The sequence below is a fragment of the Aquila chrysaetos genome, chromosome 9, assembly GCF_900496995.4.
Source record: "Aquila chrysaetos chrysaetos chromosome 9, bAquChr1.4, whole genome shotgun sequence".
Classification (NCBI taxonomy): Eukaryota; Metazoa; Chordata; class Aves; order Accipitriformes; family Accipitridae; genus Aquila; species Aquila chrysaetos.
Genome location: NC_044012.1, coordinates 32,741,206 through 32,756,769, shown reverse-complemented (window position 1 = coordinate 32,756,769; position 15,564 = coordinate 32,741,206). Strand labels below are relative to the sequence as shown.

The window sequence follows — 15,564 nt, the reverse complement described above, 5'->3', positions numbered from 1 at the left end:
ATTGTAGGGTTTGCTCTAGTGCCAGGCTGCCAGCGGGACTGCTGCATAGTGAAGGCTTTATGCAGGACCTCAGTGTCCCCAGCACCGTGCCCGGGCTGGAGGAGAGGGGGAGCATCAGGTGCTGATTCCCCTCTCCGCCTCTCCCGCCCGGAGCAGCACACGTCCCTGTGATGGGCGCTGCTTCAGGCGAGCCCCCGACATTGCTGGAAGTGGCTCTGACATGTCCGAGAGCCCGGTGATGGCACCGAGGGAGCCCGCGGTCAAGCACGGCCAACTCCCTTGACAGATGCGGTCGGCCAAAGTCACCGCTGAGGTGACGCTGTTTCTCCGTCTCTGCCGAGGGTGACGGTCCCACCCTGTGTCTGCCACCTCCAAAGCACACAGCCGAAGTCGGCTCCATCTTAGGTACCTGTTGTTGGCGGGCCAGAGTGCGTGGCACCAAATCAGCAGGAAATCTGCTGCCACCCTCAAGCCATCTGGCTTCACTTCCAGTCCCAAAGTAGAGGTTTTGCATCACCGAAACGCATCCTGGGGGGAATGCTGTGCATGGGTTACCGTGGCATGGAAAAGCCTTGAGAGCCCACACCGTGACAGCCCTCCCTGCGGAAGTGATTTTACACTGCACGGCGTTTTGTCGTGCCTCCGGAGAACAGGGCGCAGGACAGGGTTTGGGCATTTGGGCATCTCCTCTGAGCTCGCTGGGCTTGCTGGGTCCCACTCACAGCTGACTGGTCTCCTTTCCTTCCTCCTTCCCAGCTTCTCTAGAGATGAATGAAAGCTCTCGTTGGACCGAAGAGGAGATGGAAACAGCTAAAAAAGGTGAGCTGCTCGTTTTCTTTCTTCTGTCAGCTCTGCTGGAGCTAACCCAGCAATCAGGGATGGACGGTGTCTGACCGCTGGAGTCGGTGCAGGGTGGTGGACCTTGAGCTGTGGGGCCGGATTCTGCCCGTCCCACTGCTAGTTTGTTCCCAGCGAGCTATGTGGGGGTTGGGGGAGGCAGGCAGTGGCACGGGGGGCATGCTCGGCCTCTCCGGCCCCGGGAGCTGTGCTGACACCGGGGATGTCTGGGCTGTGGCCGGAGCCCGTGTGCGTCCCGGGAGGCAGGAGCCGGCCGTAGGAAATGGGGAAGGCGCTTCGCCTGTTGCTTTTTGCAGCTTCTGGTGCCTGTAGCATGAGGCGTAGCTTCGCCCCACTCTACGGAGGTTTGTGCTATTGGCACGATCTGTTCCAGACATGCCGAGAGCGTCTGCCTGCATTCACAGCTCTGGGATTTAGGGAGAGGACGGTGAACCCCGGCGCTCCGCAGCCACGTGTCGGGGAGCTCGCGAGAGCCAGGGCTGCAGGCAGCGTGGGGTGACTTTACATCCTGGAGCTGATTCAGAGCCTTTGCTGAGACCGTTTTTAAAAAGTGCTGAGTGTAGCACAGCCCTTCTTGCCACTTCCCCTCCTCGTGCCGCTCCTGCGCCAGCTCTTTCGCTGCTTTAATTTTTTGCCAAAGTCACGTCCTGTTGATGGGCTGTCGAGCTCACGTCCCCAGCCTGTGCATCCCGCTTGCATCGCTGCTGACTCTCCTGCCCGGTGAGGATTGTAAATGGGAAATTAAAATGGAAATGAGTGTCGTTTGGGGATGGCAAATGCAAACAGGCATGTTAGCGGGTTCGACTCTGCTTGGAAAATGCACCTGCTGCCGGGGTGGTGATTACATGTTCTGGAGCGCCGGCTGCCCAGGTGCCGATGGGAGCTGTGGACTTGGATTACTTTGCCTGTGAATATCCCAAAGTGTTTGGCTCACTCGCCTTTAAGCTGTTCCAACCCTCTTTACAAGCCAGTGCCAATCCTGTGCATTGCTGAGCAGGGCTCTCTATAGACGCAAAACTTAATAGATAGACTTTAATCAAGCAAACTGGCCTGGGGCCAGGTAATGGGGCGAGCAGGTGCTGAGCAGGGGAGGGTCGTTGGAAGGATCTTTTCCGAGCGCCGCTTTGTTTTGGAGATCGCATCTGGTTGTTAAAAAGTGCCTCTTGCTGTTTTATGCTGGATGCTGGAGGTGCGCTTAAGGAGTCTTAAAACCAGCTGCCAAAGCCTGCGTGGAGGAAAGATGAAGAGTGGGAGCACGTAGCATTATTCCAGCCCAGGGGCCAGGACAAGGCGGGGAGATTTGCTGGTGTAAAGCCCGATTGCTGATGTTTTCCCCTCCCTTACAACCTGGGAAACTGAGATTGCAACACCAGACTTCTACAGAGAAGCCAAATTCCCCTTTGCCAGGAAGCAGCTGCTTTAATGCTTCGAACTGGCTCTGTTTGGCATTTCCAGGGACCGGCGCGGTGGGGGTTTCCGACTCGCAGCAACTGCGAAACTCCGGAGGTAACCTCAGAGGCTGGAGGAGGCGGTGGCAGAGCCCGCTGCTGGCACAGCTGGGCAGGGACGGAGGAGGCGGTGGGCACCTGGCTCGGGGTGGGCTCAGAGACATGGGCATTGTCCTCCTCACCGTAAGGACTCAGCCGCTCCAGCCGCGCTCTTCCCCCGTACTGGTACCAGTCTGAGCCCACAGCCAGCTGGGTCGGGGAGTTAAACAAGCAAGATGTGAGTCCTACAGAAAGTCAGCCCTAACACTCTGGGGTTCTTGGGCAGATGGGGATGGTGACCTCTGCTCCCAGCACCCGCCAGCCGGGAGATCAGTCTGGCCTTGCCGCCCACCCCTGGCTTTTTTGTGTGTGGCATGAAACCCTGTGTCATTTCTGCTCAGGGAGGTGAGAGAAAACAGCCCTGGGACAGTGAGACGCCGAAGCCTTCTGCTCTGCTCCACAGTCGCAGAGCTGCGCAGAGAGTTTCCAAGCGGGAGGAGGCAGGACTGTGTCTGCTGGGAGAGACAATAAAGGGGAGTACCGTGTTATTAAAGTTAACTAGGGGAACGAAAACCTAGTGAGAGGAAAGTTCTTGCTTAATGACACTTTTATTACGCAATAAACTTTGATTCACTAGTCTGTCAAAATGTGCAGAGATTGGTATAATGATGGGGGAGCGTGTTTATCTGATACTGCCTCCTTGCACCATGGCCGTGATCCTAAAGGCAGGAGGTTTTGATTAACCGGAGTTGCTCGAGGATTTCCCCCCTTCCCTTCCCAAGCCAGGGAGCGGGCAGCACCCACTGCTCTGCCTGGCTTTGCCGCCGGGCAGGGCGCGGAGGCTTTCGGCAGCAGGACGGGGCTGCTCCTTAAAAGGCAATGTTTAGGCAGTTCCTGCCTTTGGGGGACCCGCTGGCAGGAGCCCACGCGGGCAGGAGTTAAAGGTAGGCTGGAAGGGAGTTTGCGAGCAGCGGGTGAGCACCGACCTGGAGCAGCTGGGTGGGTTTATTGCCCCCCCAGCCCCTCCGCCGAGTTTCGCCACCAGCACCCGGTGTTGCGGAGCAGCCGTGATAGCGCTGGAGCTGAACTTGATGAACCGGGAGGTTTCGGCATGACCTTTGTTAGTCTTTAAAGTCTGGTATCTGTTCTCTCCCGGCTCTGGGTTTTCCCCCTGGTGTCTAACAAGTGGTTTTGTTCTTTGAAAAGAAGCGGCCTGGAAATGGCAGTTTGTTGCTCACCTGAAGTCCTTCCTCACCTTGCCAAGGCTCTTTGCTCCTCGCCCTCGGGCACAGCCAACCTCGGGCTCTTTACGCCTTTTCCCAGGCTGAGGAGATGGAGAGGCCACGGGATGGAGTCGGCATGATGAGGCAGAGGAGGGTTGGGCACGAATGTAAAAAGCTGATGACAGAGTTAAATAACCCATGAAGACTCCTGAATAGTTCATTTTGGGTAGATGTAAAATATTTCCTTGGATACAGAATGTATTCTTTCGAGGACTGATTTTCAGTTCTGCCAACAACCAACTCAGAAACTACGATGAGTTTTGGACTGACCTGAACCATTTTTTTTCCCAGTCCCATTCTGTTCACAAAACTAAAATAAAGTGGATTTTTTTTTAAAATACTGATTTCTTCAAATTAACACACAGCCAAACCCACTGACAGGAAAGCCCACGGCAGAAGCCAGCCATCTCCCATCACCTTTTGAATGCAGCTGCCTTTCAGCGTGCTGTCTCGCTGCACAGGATCCTTCTGGAGCCCAAGCAAATGTGTAAACACACGCACGAGTGTGTGCTCCTCCAGCCCTAATTGGGGTTTGCATTATTTCTGAAGAGCCGCTGGCTGAAGTTGGGGGAGAGGTAGGTCTGTGTGGGTCTTCGCATTTTCTTCCATCGCTTCTTCCTGGCAGGGCAGCTGTTGCTCTTACAAGGAGTTGGCTGCGGTGCAGGCGATGCTGGGAAGCCGGCAGCTCCGTACCTTCCTCCCTTCGTCTCTCCAGTCAGAGATACTTACTGCTGTAAAAACCTGCTGATGGTAGTAAATGTGGGGTGGAGAAGCCGGTTTGCAGGCTGTGCTGGTTGCTGCATGTTGTCCCTCTTGTTGGCCCTGGGGTGGGATGTGCCTCAGGGTCCCCCACCCGGGTGCCCCCCATCCAGGCTGGGTGCAAGGGTTGCTCAGAGCAAGGACAGCCCAGCCTGCCCGTCCCCAGCACCCATCACTGCGGCCAGAGCACCAGCATCTGCCCGCTCCGAGCAAGCCGTGTGTTTGCCGTGAAGTTCTTATGAAGCAACAGGGTGGAAATTACTGAGATGGGGAAGATTGGGTGCTACGAGGGCAAAACTGCATCCAAGGCGTGAATTGGCCACGCTTGCCCTGGAAGAGGCTGTGGTCGGCTGCGATCCCGTCCCCGCCATCCCAGGCTGGGGCTTTGCTGCTCTTCAGCCAAGGTGTTACCCCCTGGATAGTGCCCGTAGTGCCGCTGCTCGCCGTGCCCCCCAGAGCTGCGCTTTCTGCTACCGTTGGCTGAACGTTTCTTGAGCGTGTAGGAGCAAACTGCGAGGATTTGCTTAGTGAGTGTCAGTGAATGAAACACAAAAGGCCTGTCAGGGGGAACTGCTGGGTAATTACTATAATTTACAGCCTACGTTTTAATTTTGAGCGTTATTTTTTCAACAATAAGGGAGCAGGAATAATATATGAACCAGGTGAAGGGAGAGAGCTGGGCGCGCCGCAAGTGGCTCCTGTGCGTGGACACGCTGCCTTGCGCTGGAGACCTGAGTTTCCCTGGCCAGGCCAGAGGGGATAGCACCTCTCGGGGAGCCGACTTCCCAGGGAGAGGCTTCCCATCCCCTCCCAGGTCAAAGGATGGGGATGCAGCGCAAAAGGAGGGTTGTGGTAGGAGTGGGAGAGCCGGGCAGGTCCGTGGTTAGGGCACGGGGCTCGACTTTTTTGTGTCGGGTTAATGCAGCGGTCCAGCAACCGGTTCCACGGGAGGAGAGACCTGGGAGCTGAGGGTCCCCAGCCAGGGCCAGCGGAGCGGGGAGATAGCACTAGAGCTGAGCTGACCGGCGATCCCAACTCCATACCCACACCTCGTTTGGTGGCACTGCCTCCCTCCGGAGACATGGCACGATGGGCGTGAAAGCTGCTGGGGAGTTTCGCTGCAAGCTCCCTCGTAGCCGTGGGGCATGTCAGAGACACGCTTGCATCCAGCTGCCAAAGGAGAGGTCCATCGGGAGCACAGCAGGCTGGTTCTGGTGTCGCCTTCCCAAGGAAGGGAGAGCAGCGCCTGCCGCCACGGCAAGAGCACGCCGAGTTAGCTGCCTGCACGACGGTCCCTCCGGCAACACCCCCGGTGCCTGCAGGGACGTGGGCTCGATCCCCGCGCACCGTCCCCGCTGCTTTCCTTGGCGCAGCGTCAGGAGCCCGACACTCGCCCGGCTCTGCCACCCACTGGCTCCGCGGCCCTGGAGAAGTTACTCACCTTCTTTGTGCCTCGGTTCTCCCACGTGCTGCAAACCACCGCAAGATAGGTGGGGGAAAGGTGCGATGCGGTAATTCGGCTCAGCGATGCTGACCATACTGTCAGGATGTTGGGTGGTGTCACTGACTCCGTGGTGCTGGTCTTTCTCCAGGATGGGGTTACGGCACGTTTTGGCAGTGCTGTAGCCAGAACCGCCTCCATCCCCGCTCCCAAGAGGGTACATGGGTGCGAGAGGGGCTGGAGGATCGCACCAGGTACCATCGGGCATAGGGGAGTGAGATCACTTAGTTTTTCCCCTGTAACCTTGATCTGTTAATCCACGTGAGCTCCCTTTAAGGGACCCTTTTACAGGCTCCCCCCGCCCTTGCCGAGCCCTGGGTGGAGCAGGGCGGCCGTGCCGAAGAGCCTTGGAACGGCTCCGGTAAAAACCCACAGCTGCAGAGAGCCGAGGGGGTGTGAGCTGACGGCCCTCGCTCGACACGCTGCCCCTCCGGGTTTCTCCTCTGTGCTCCGAGATGCCGAGAGCACTCTACCGCGCTCTCCGGGCTCCTCTTCCTTCCAGTCTCTGCTTGCCGGTACCGGAGCAGAGGCCCTGGTCCGCCCATGGTGACACCGATGCCAAACCTCTCCCCATCCCTCCTCCGCCAGGGCAGCGGCCGCAGGGCCGAGGTGTGCCGGGGTGCCACGGTATCCCACCGGTGCGGTGCTGGGCTCGCCGGCGTGCACCTCCCCAAAGAAAAGCGCCTTTGATTCACTTGAGAGCGGAGGAAACTATTAGCCAAGCTTTGTTTTCCTGGATCCCTCCCCCTGCCGCTGACATTCAGACGAGAGCGAGGGAGACAGAAAGTGAGAGAGGGAGGGCGGGAGCGGGTGCCAAGCGGCCGCACCCCTTGTCAGCTTGGGTCAGCGCCACGTTCGTTATTAATGCTCTGTCTAGAGGTCACATTCAGATGCAACGAGCCCCGGGTCAGCCAGAGGAACAGATTAGAGCTCACTCGCTGCTCCGCCACATACCGACGGCACCGGCTCTCCGTCCCTGGGCTGGCAAGAGCAGAGCTGCGGCGCGCGGTTGGCTGCTCCCTCCCCTTCGCCTTTCTCCTGCCTTTTTTTTTTTTTCTTTTTTTTCAAATTATTATTATTATTTCTTGGCAACGTCGGGCATCTCCTGAAACTGCACAGCCTCCCCGTAGCCCCAAGCTGCTGAGCGAGGAGGTGAGGTAGGGGAGAAAATACTGGAGGCGCTTCCATCCACCTTAACAACCGCGGCTGCAGCCGGTTGGAAAGCTCCGGCGAGCGAGCGGGAGGAGCGTGGAGGACGCCGTTCGCTCGCCGGCCCCGCCGGAGGGAAGAGCGCTGGGGCCGGAGCATGTGTTCCCACCAACTTCTGGCATCGGGGTCAGGAGTCTCCTGCCTGTGACCTGGTTTCCAGCCTTGGTGCTCGCTCGCTCGCTCTCCGCTCTCGGCCGCCCATGGCTCTGAAATCCTCTCGCCCCCAGGATTTAAGGAACCGGCTTTGCTTTCTTCTCTGTCTCCGGCTGCTGCGAGGGAGCGAAAGCAAAATGCGTGGGGAGGGTGTGAGCGGAGCACTCGCAGCGCTTCACAGCGGGTTGCCGTGCCCGGGGGGGCTTTGAAGAAGTGCCCCGACGCCCGCGTCCTTCCCAGCCCGCCCGCTGCACGCTCCGGGCGCGCTCCCTGCCCGCTGGAGCCGGACCCGGAGCATGTAAGTCCAAGTTGGGGTCCAAAGGATGGGTTTAACCTCAGGGTTGCGTGTGGCTGCGTGCCTTCGGGCAGACCCCGCGTCCAGAGCCCCCGCCCCAAGCCAACGAGCGAGCGCAGCCTTCGTTAAGATCTGATAACTCAGTTAGTCATAGTTTCAGTTGCGCTGCAGAACGAAGGGCCGCGCGGTGCCGAGGCGGGCTGGCGCGCTGGGGAGCGCGGGGCGGAGGCTGGCGGGGTGCAGGGACTGGGGGTTACCATGCCGGCGGAGCTCATCGAGCCGCGGTGCCCGGTGAGCCGAGGGCTTATCGGCTTGTCCCGGGGTGTCTCGGCTGGTCCCTCCCTGAGCGTGCAGATAATTACAGCGTGGGGAAGCAGGTGTTGCTGTTTTGCTCTGCTTTTAATGTAAAGAGAAGAGCGGCTGGGCTGCCTGCTGGGTCCCGCAGGCAGGGGCTGCAGGCAGCTTCCTCCTCATGAGCCCAGCACGGATGCGGCCACCTGCCCGGCCAGCTGCAAGCTCCTCCGGCAGCATCCCTGTCCCCCAGCCCCGCGGTGGGCAGGGGAGCAGCGAGCCTGGGCAGGGGAAAGAGCAGCCGGGAGCTGGCGTTGCCCGTGGCTGGCAGAGGTCACGCCATGCTGGGGACCGCTCGCGCTGGCCTCCGTCGCCTCCGTCACCCCCGGCCCGGGCTCTGCCGTGTCAGGTCCACCTTCTCTCCACCGGACGGTACGGCATCTCGCCCACCGAAGCACCGGAGCGCAGCGGCGTGTGTGATTTGGGGCTTTGCCCGGGGCGCAGCAAACGGCTCCAGCCCCGGCTGTCACACTTGGTGCAGGGCCACCGGCACGGCGATGAGCAAAGGGGGCCGAGCCGCTTGTTTGCTTTGGACGGCAGCAATGGGTTGTGACACAGGGGACGGGTTGTGACACAGGCACTGTCCTGTTTTCCCCTGCAGCCTTCAGTGACTGAGGGGGGAGGACTCCCGCCCCAGCTCGTTATCTCTCGCAGTTGGTGGCCGGACGTCCTTTTTTTTTTATTTATTATTATTTTTAAGAAGTCCCGGCCTGCCAGCGGGGTGACGGAGGTCGTGGGTTTGGCTGAAATGAGGCTGGGAGTTGCAGAGTTAAAGCTGAAACTTGTTTCTTGGCTTGCCGCGGCCTTTTGTGGTGCTCAGCGCTGTGTGATGCCTGCCTCTTACGTGCAATTTGATAAGCCCTGGTGCTGGGACAGAGCAGGATACAGGCACCGGCTGGTTGTTAACTCCTGCTGTGCTGGGTACTGCTGGTTTTCTCCAGGAGCTGGGAAGCAGGGAGGGAGATTTCATCTCTCCTGGGGTACGTGGTGCTGTCTATTCAACGCACACATAGCCACAGCCCCCGTGCCGTGCCCTCCCCTTGCACGGGCGCACGGATCCAGGCCGGAGGTGCGTCCCTCGGGCCCTGATTGCTTGTGGCTGCACTGAGATCAGTCCTTCCCGGGGGGGGGGGTTGTTGTTGAGCTGAAGAAGGGGTTGGGCTGGCACTTAGGTCTAGGCTGGGGCTCAGAGATGACACTTGGCAGCAGCTTGGCTGAAGGCTGGCAGCGGGGCTGGGGCACAGCTGCCGTGGCTCCCAGGCACAAGCAGAGCCACACGCGGGAGTCCTAACGTGGGAATTGCTGCGGTCCCAAGCCTCGTGGTGTCAGAGCAACCGGGGAGGGGTTTGGGGATGGATGATGGAGATGCCTGGGCAGTGCCTGTTCCTAAGCTCTGTGGTTGGTGGCTTCTGGGCAGAAAAACCCCTGACAAAAGAGGAAGATGGTCTTAGCAGGTTCATTCCCTGGTTGTTTTCATCTTGAAGTCACCTTTTGTGGCAGCACCGTGCCCCTGGGCTCATAGTTTATCTGTCCCGTGCCCTACACAAGCTGCAGGGGAGGACCAGGGGAGCTGTTGGCCTGACGGTGGCATCACGTGAGCAGCCAGGAGGCAGCCGGACCGGCACAACCCAGCTGGACCGGCAGTGTCCTGCAGGCTGGTGGCAGCTCCGGTCCCACCAGGCACCACAGGAAGGACCAGCCACTCACCGGGAAGGATTGCAGACAGAGAGGCTTTATTTCCCAGAAAGCCTGGATGGTCCTCATCCAGGTCACCTCCGGGAGCCTGGGATGGAGGGACCAGGGTGCCCCTGCACCCGTCCCTGGGCTGCGGTTGTGACTCCCACCTCCAGCTGCGGGACCGGGAGTGCCCAGACACCCCTGCAGAGACCGCAAGGACACAGGGTGCTGACTCGCTCCTTCCTCCTCCTCTTCCTCCTCCACCCTACTGGGTTGCCCCAGCACTGGCAGGAGCCCCATGCTCGGGTGGCACCATCTGGCCAGGATTGCCAGACCTTGGAGTGATGCCTGACCTGGGAAGCCACTTTTGCTCATGAGCCTGCAATCAGCACTAGTCGCCCGGCACGCCTCTTCCCCGCCTGGGACATCACCTGGGCTTCCCTGCCTGCGTGCTGCCACTTCCCTGCCCGGGCTCTTCCTCCCTGTCTGTAACAGGACTCTCTGCTCCAACTCCCTGAACTGCCTTGTCGCCCCGGTCCGAGTCATCTCTGGGGCACAGGAGGGTGGGAAAAGCTTTTGCTTCATGGTAGGGACTGAGAGCTGCTGTCCCAAGTTCTCCTGGGCTTGCCAACACCTCCTGCAGCCATCTCAAAGGGAAGGGAGTACCACTTGCCCTCCTGACTACCCGGTGGCTGGCCGAGATGTGGCTGTGGGACACATTTTGTTCCGGAGATGGTCAGCATAGTGCCTTTTTTCCCCTTGGAAAGAAAAACAGGCTCTCATAGGTCATCCCCTTGCCTAGGAAGCCTTTTAGACGGGTGCTAGTGACCATATTGTTCCTGTGGAGTTTGGCTTGTGCAGAGGATGTTTCCCATCCTGCATGGATAATGCTGCCCTTGTGCGAGCGTATCTGGTGTTAAACCCTTCTCCTTTTTCCCTCCTCCGACCACAGGTCTCCTTGAGCATGGGCGGAACTGGTCAGCCATTGCCAGGATGGTGGGCTCCAAGACCGTGTCACAGTGCAAAAACTTCTACTTCAACTACAAGAAGAGGCAGAACCTGGACGAGATTCTACAGCAGCACAAACTGAAAATGGTGAGAGCCCCGTCTCAACCTGCACCGGGCACCGTAGATATTTCCTAGCAAGTCCTTGCATGCTTCCCACAGCCAAGGGGGGTCTTTATCATCTCGGAGCGAAAGCTCTGAGGACTGGGGAGCGGTGCAGGAAAGGATTGTCCACCCATTTGTCTCTGGGAGGTCTGGAGGAGGGAGAGCTGCTGTGTGGGAGATGCCTGGGCGTCTGGAGCGTGGCTGGTACGCAGGGAGATAAGGAGCAGAAGGAGGAGCGGGACTGCGGTGCGTTGGCCAGGACGCCAGCTCAGTCCCAGCTGCGCAAATACTTTGACGCCGGCGAGGTTGTGCCATTCCACCCCAGCGAGCAGAGAGCCTGGCTGGGCCACGCAGCTCTGCGCCTTGCAGGTACCGCAGTTAACCCGGTAAACTGCCAGTTTGCCCCAAAGAAACTCAGGGGTTTAGGACAACATGAGGAAAGGCTGGTCCAGACATGGATGTTGGTTGTCTTTAGGGCTGCGAGCGGATGCGCAGATCTCTCCGTGCCTCAGTTTCCCCATCAGAAGGGGATAATGCTGCTTCTTTTCTGGCATGCTGTGCAGGGTCTGAATGAAGCAGGGTTTGTTTGGTGATCTGGAGGTAGGACGAACTGCTAAGAGCAACTAAGGATTATAATTATTTCATTTGTAGAGTATCCTGGGGTTCCCAGTTTCTGGCTAATAGAATTCACATGGCTAAACCCCCAAGGGGTGCTTTGAAAATGCAAAGGACAATGTTCAATGCAGGAATCTCTCCAAGCAAGCTATTACAGCAAGAGTAAAAAGAAAGACAGGAAAACATTCAATGACTCACCCAGGAATTTAATATCCTAGTCAGTCTATAGGAATGAGAGAAAGAGAAGACATCGGCGATTCTTTTTTATTAATTCTCTATGCACAGAGACACTCCTGTGTTCCCATGTTTCACCGAATTGTTTTTAGAAACAAAGCAAACAAACTATATAAAAGACCCCAAAACTGATATAAAGACTGGAACGAAATGTGCATCAAGCCCTCTGAATATAAAATGTTACGTTAGAAAGATACCATTGTTCATTACTAGGGAGAATCTGAAATAAGATCATACAGCTTAGCTGGCAGTGGAGCCGGTGTATATTAATTTACTCTGCTTCCTAATGTTGCAGAAATTATATCACGGAAGTGTTTTTCTGCAGAACCACATTTTTCTCTGCATCCGTCCCTCCAAGGCAGCCGCTAGACTTCTCCAGTCTAATTGCTCACTCTCACTTGCAGTTTATATCAGCATCATCATTTTATTTTTTGAGCATTGGAGGCTATGGGATTCGGTTGTGGAGAAGAACAATGAACGTTCAGCTGTTATTTATTGTGCTCTATTGTTTTGTGGCAACAGCAGATGCCAGAAAGCTGAATAAAATAAAAGAACAACTGAGATTAAATTGCCATAGACCTTCCTTCCTGACTCCTAAATATATTCCCAAGCAAACCGAGCCTCCAAATCTCATCCTATACTCGGTAGTCAGCCGTGACCTCTACGGAGGAAGCACGTGGCAAGGCAGCGTGGCATCGCCTAGTTTTGCCATGACATCCCCTGATTATTCCCTGACCTCACCACCAACAGCTATTGCTGATAATGTGTGGGGAAACACAGTGGCTCTGCTTTTCTTCCTCTTGCTTAATGAGAGTAAACTTAATTAGCAGATCTCATTCGTTTCCCAAATGGGGCTCATTAATATTGTAGCCTCCTCTTCCAGGTAGCTGTGACACCGGGTTTCAGCAGCGTGCAGGCGACTCGGAGGTGCTGCGGGCAGGCGGCAGTGACTGGTGTGGGACGGGAAGCAGAGCCTGGCAAGGTCCCTCCGTCCCCAAAACATGGCACAGCACAGTGCGGAGCGGGATGTCCCCCTTCCCCGTGCTGGGACGGTGCTGGGTGGGATGGGGCCGGGCTTTTTGGCAGCCCCTTGTCCCCTTGCACACTGAACCCTGGCTGGCCAGAGCCTGAGGAGCTCTGGGGATGAGGGGACCCTCCCTCTGAGCGTCCAGGGAGCATCCAGCATTAGGAAGAAGGGCTTGGGTTGCAACAGGCAAAGGTGTCTGGCATGGTGATGCTCCTTTTCCACCTCTCCAGAGCCCGCATGGTCCATACACTCCCACATGCGGCGTCCGGGGTTTTAATTTGAAGACCCATCCTTTTACTGGGGAGGTTCTCCTCTGGGGAAAGAGCACACGGGGGCCGGGGAGCTGTGCATGGGCTGTGTCAGCACACAGAGCCCCATTTCCCCTCTCCCCTGAGCTGCTCAGCGTTCAGGAGACCTTTCTCCAGCCTGTTTGAGGAGGGGAATCCCACTGTGGTCCTGGCTCAACGGGGCTGCATGCCACAGATCCTCACCCTCCTCCCTCTGCAAGCACCCCGATGGATTGGGGCGTCCCTGCCAGCCAGCTGCACCACGGGACAGGCAGCCTGTTACTGCTGGGGCAGGGTCAGGCCACCTTGAGGCTTCGCTTTATCTGCCCTGCTGTGTGTTTTGGCTTGGGTTTGCTGCCGAGCAGCTCAGATGTGTCCCAGGCATCAGCGTCACTTAGCCTTGACCTTCTGCTCGCTGCGCTCTTTAATCTTGGCATTTAAGGAAAGCAGGGCATTGGGATACACAGTGTCCTCAGAGCTGCTCTTTTTGTTAGCAGTTGGAGATGAAGCACTGTTTTCACCAGGACCTGTTTGCGGTGTGGTTGTCACTTTGGTCTAGTGACTGCTGGGGCTTGTTTTGACTTGTGCAGTAACGATGGGCGAGTTAACCCCTGGGCCGGTCCTGGTTGCTGCTCCTGCTTGGAGGGCCAATCCTTTGGACCTCTCTGAGCAACATTTCTTCAATTTCTTGCTTTTTTTGGGTGGTGCTGGCTTCGCCCAGCAAAGCTGCTTCAGGAGGACAGCCTGGTGACTTCTTCTGGAGGGTGAACAAGTCTGCCTTGCCTTGGTGCAGAGCCTTGGTCTCAGGGTGGGGAACCGAGACCCTCCTCACCGCGGTGGCAGAGAGGTCCTGCCTGCGGGGTCACCATTGCTTCTGGCTGCTTCTGCGGCAGAGCACGGGAGTTACTCTGTGGTTGGACCTAGTCCTGGTGCGGTCTCAAACAGGCATCATGATGTCACACCAGTCTGGGACTGCCTAGTCCTGCTCTTAGGTCCGGCTGAGGCTGATGCTGGTGGTAGGTACTCATGATGGCTCCATGTCGGTAGCAAGGTTTGGAAGTTGTTTTGGCTGTTGCTGCTGTGTCAGGTGGTGAGTGCAAGGGGAGGCCAAATTTGTCGAGACGGCCGCTCTGCTGGCGAGGCAGAAGGCCAGAGAGATGTCGTGCCTGAGGGCTGGTGGCATCTCCAGCTCCTCCTCTAGGACAGGTGGTGCAGGTGAACTTGAGCGGTGGGAGGCAGTGCCCAGCACCCGGGATGGCAGGAGGGGAGCTGGGGGAAGAGCTGCCCATCCCTGCCAGGCTGGGAGTCAGCATGGTAGGGCTGGCTGGGGACCAGGTGCCCGGGAGGACAACGTAGAGGAGCAGGCATGGAGTGACCCCTCATGCAGGATTCAGTGTCCTCGCTGTGCACAGCGTGTCTCCTCAGTGGTCTTGGCGAGGCAGACTGCTTAAGTGGCACCAAGTCCTGGATGCTCCTGCAAAAATACCTGGTGGCAGTTAGAGAGCAGAGACCCTGTGGGCTGGGGTAGCATAAAATGAGCATCAGAGTGCCCATAGCAAATGATCCTGGCACCTTCCCGTGGCCTCGATGGTAATCACTTGGATTAAGAGTACGTTATGATGATGGGAGACACCTAGTCCCAGGAAAGGCTCACAGAGACTCTTCCATGTCTGCCACAGTTGTGGTTAGGATCCTGTGTCAGACGTGGTAGTCCTGTGGCTGCTTTCGGAGGCAGAGGAGAGAGGGTCCTCTTTCCTGGGCCGGGTGCCGGGAGCAAGGCTGCACGAGGCAGACAGAGCTGTTGGCATCATAAGAGGTGAGAAGGTGGCCTAAACGTATCTCCAGATGTAGCCAGGATCTGCTGCCTGGATTTCACATCATCTTCCCTAAATACCAGCAGTGGGGTCTGCCAGGAGAGGGATGCGCAGTGCCCCTGGGGCAGCTCACTGCTCCGCTCTGCCGGCAGCCGCCGGCCCCCCGGCTCTGGCCAAGTAGGGTGCTGAGGCAGAGGCTGGTTCCCGGCTAATTCCCCAGAGAGGAGCTTGCTCCTGCCTGCAGCTGAGTCACGGACCCGTGAGTAAGAGGCAGAGAAGTCTTTGCCATAGTAACGTCGGTGCTTTGTCACCGCATTAGCGTGATGGGCAACTGCTGCTTCAGACAGAAATGTGCGGTTGCTGCATTGCTGCCGTGGCAGAGGCGCGAACGCTGGCAGTGCCGGCGCATCGCTGCCGCTGCTGGGATGGGGTGAAGGCACCGTGGAGCCCTGCCTTCCTCCTGCCGCCTCTCCATGCCTTCACAGAGCCCTTTCTCAAGTGCCTTTTTTCCCTCTCTCCTGCCCAGTTTGATAAAAATAGATTTTGAGCAAGCAGCGTTTCCAAGCAAAAGGCAGTTGTATTTGTTTGTTTTATCTGGAAGTTTTTTAAAGGATTGAAAAGTTGGGGGGAGGGAAGGGGGGGACCAGCTCTTCCCAGCGCAGAGATCCAGCAGCAAAGTTAACGTTTCCACCACGGCTTTATCTTTTCATCCATGTAAATAAACGTCCTACACACGTCATTCATGTGGGGTTTGCAGGGAGAGCCGGAGATGATGGGCCTGTTCCTACTGGTAATATTTACTCAAGCAACAAGAGCAGGAAACAATAGCAAAGCCGAGACTTTTCCTTTAGATCGGCGGGAGGGAGCAGCTGTCCGCACCCTCGTGGCTGTGGCACGTGCCCCG

At 57.5% G+C, this 15,564-nt stretch overlaps 1 protein-coding gene across 16 annotated transcripts in view; it reads left to right on the top strand.

Annotated features, from left to right (window-relative positions):
* The window catches only part of NCOR2 (nuclear receptor corepressor 2), a 260,683-nt gene that overhangs the window by 195,890 nt on the left and 49,229 nt on the right, over positions 1–15,564 (top strand). For all 16 annotated transcript variants that reach the window (XM_030024273.2, XM_030024281.2, XM_030024280.2 and 13 more), the window contains exons 17-18: positions 757–819; positions 10,526–10,668. In XM_030024273.2, the coding sequence (XP_029880133.1) occupies positions 757–819; positions 10,526–10,668 (206 nt within the window). The remainder of the gene's footprint in view (positions 1–756; positions 820–10,525; positions 10,669–15,564) is intronic.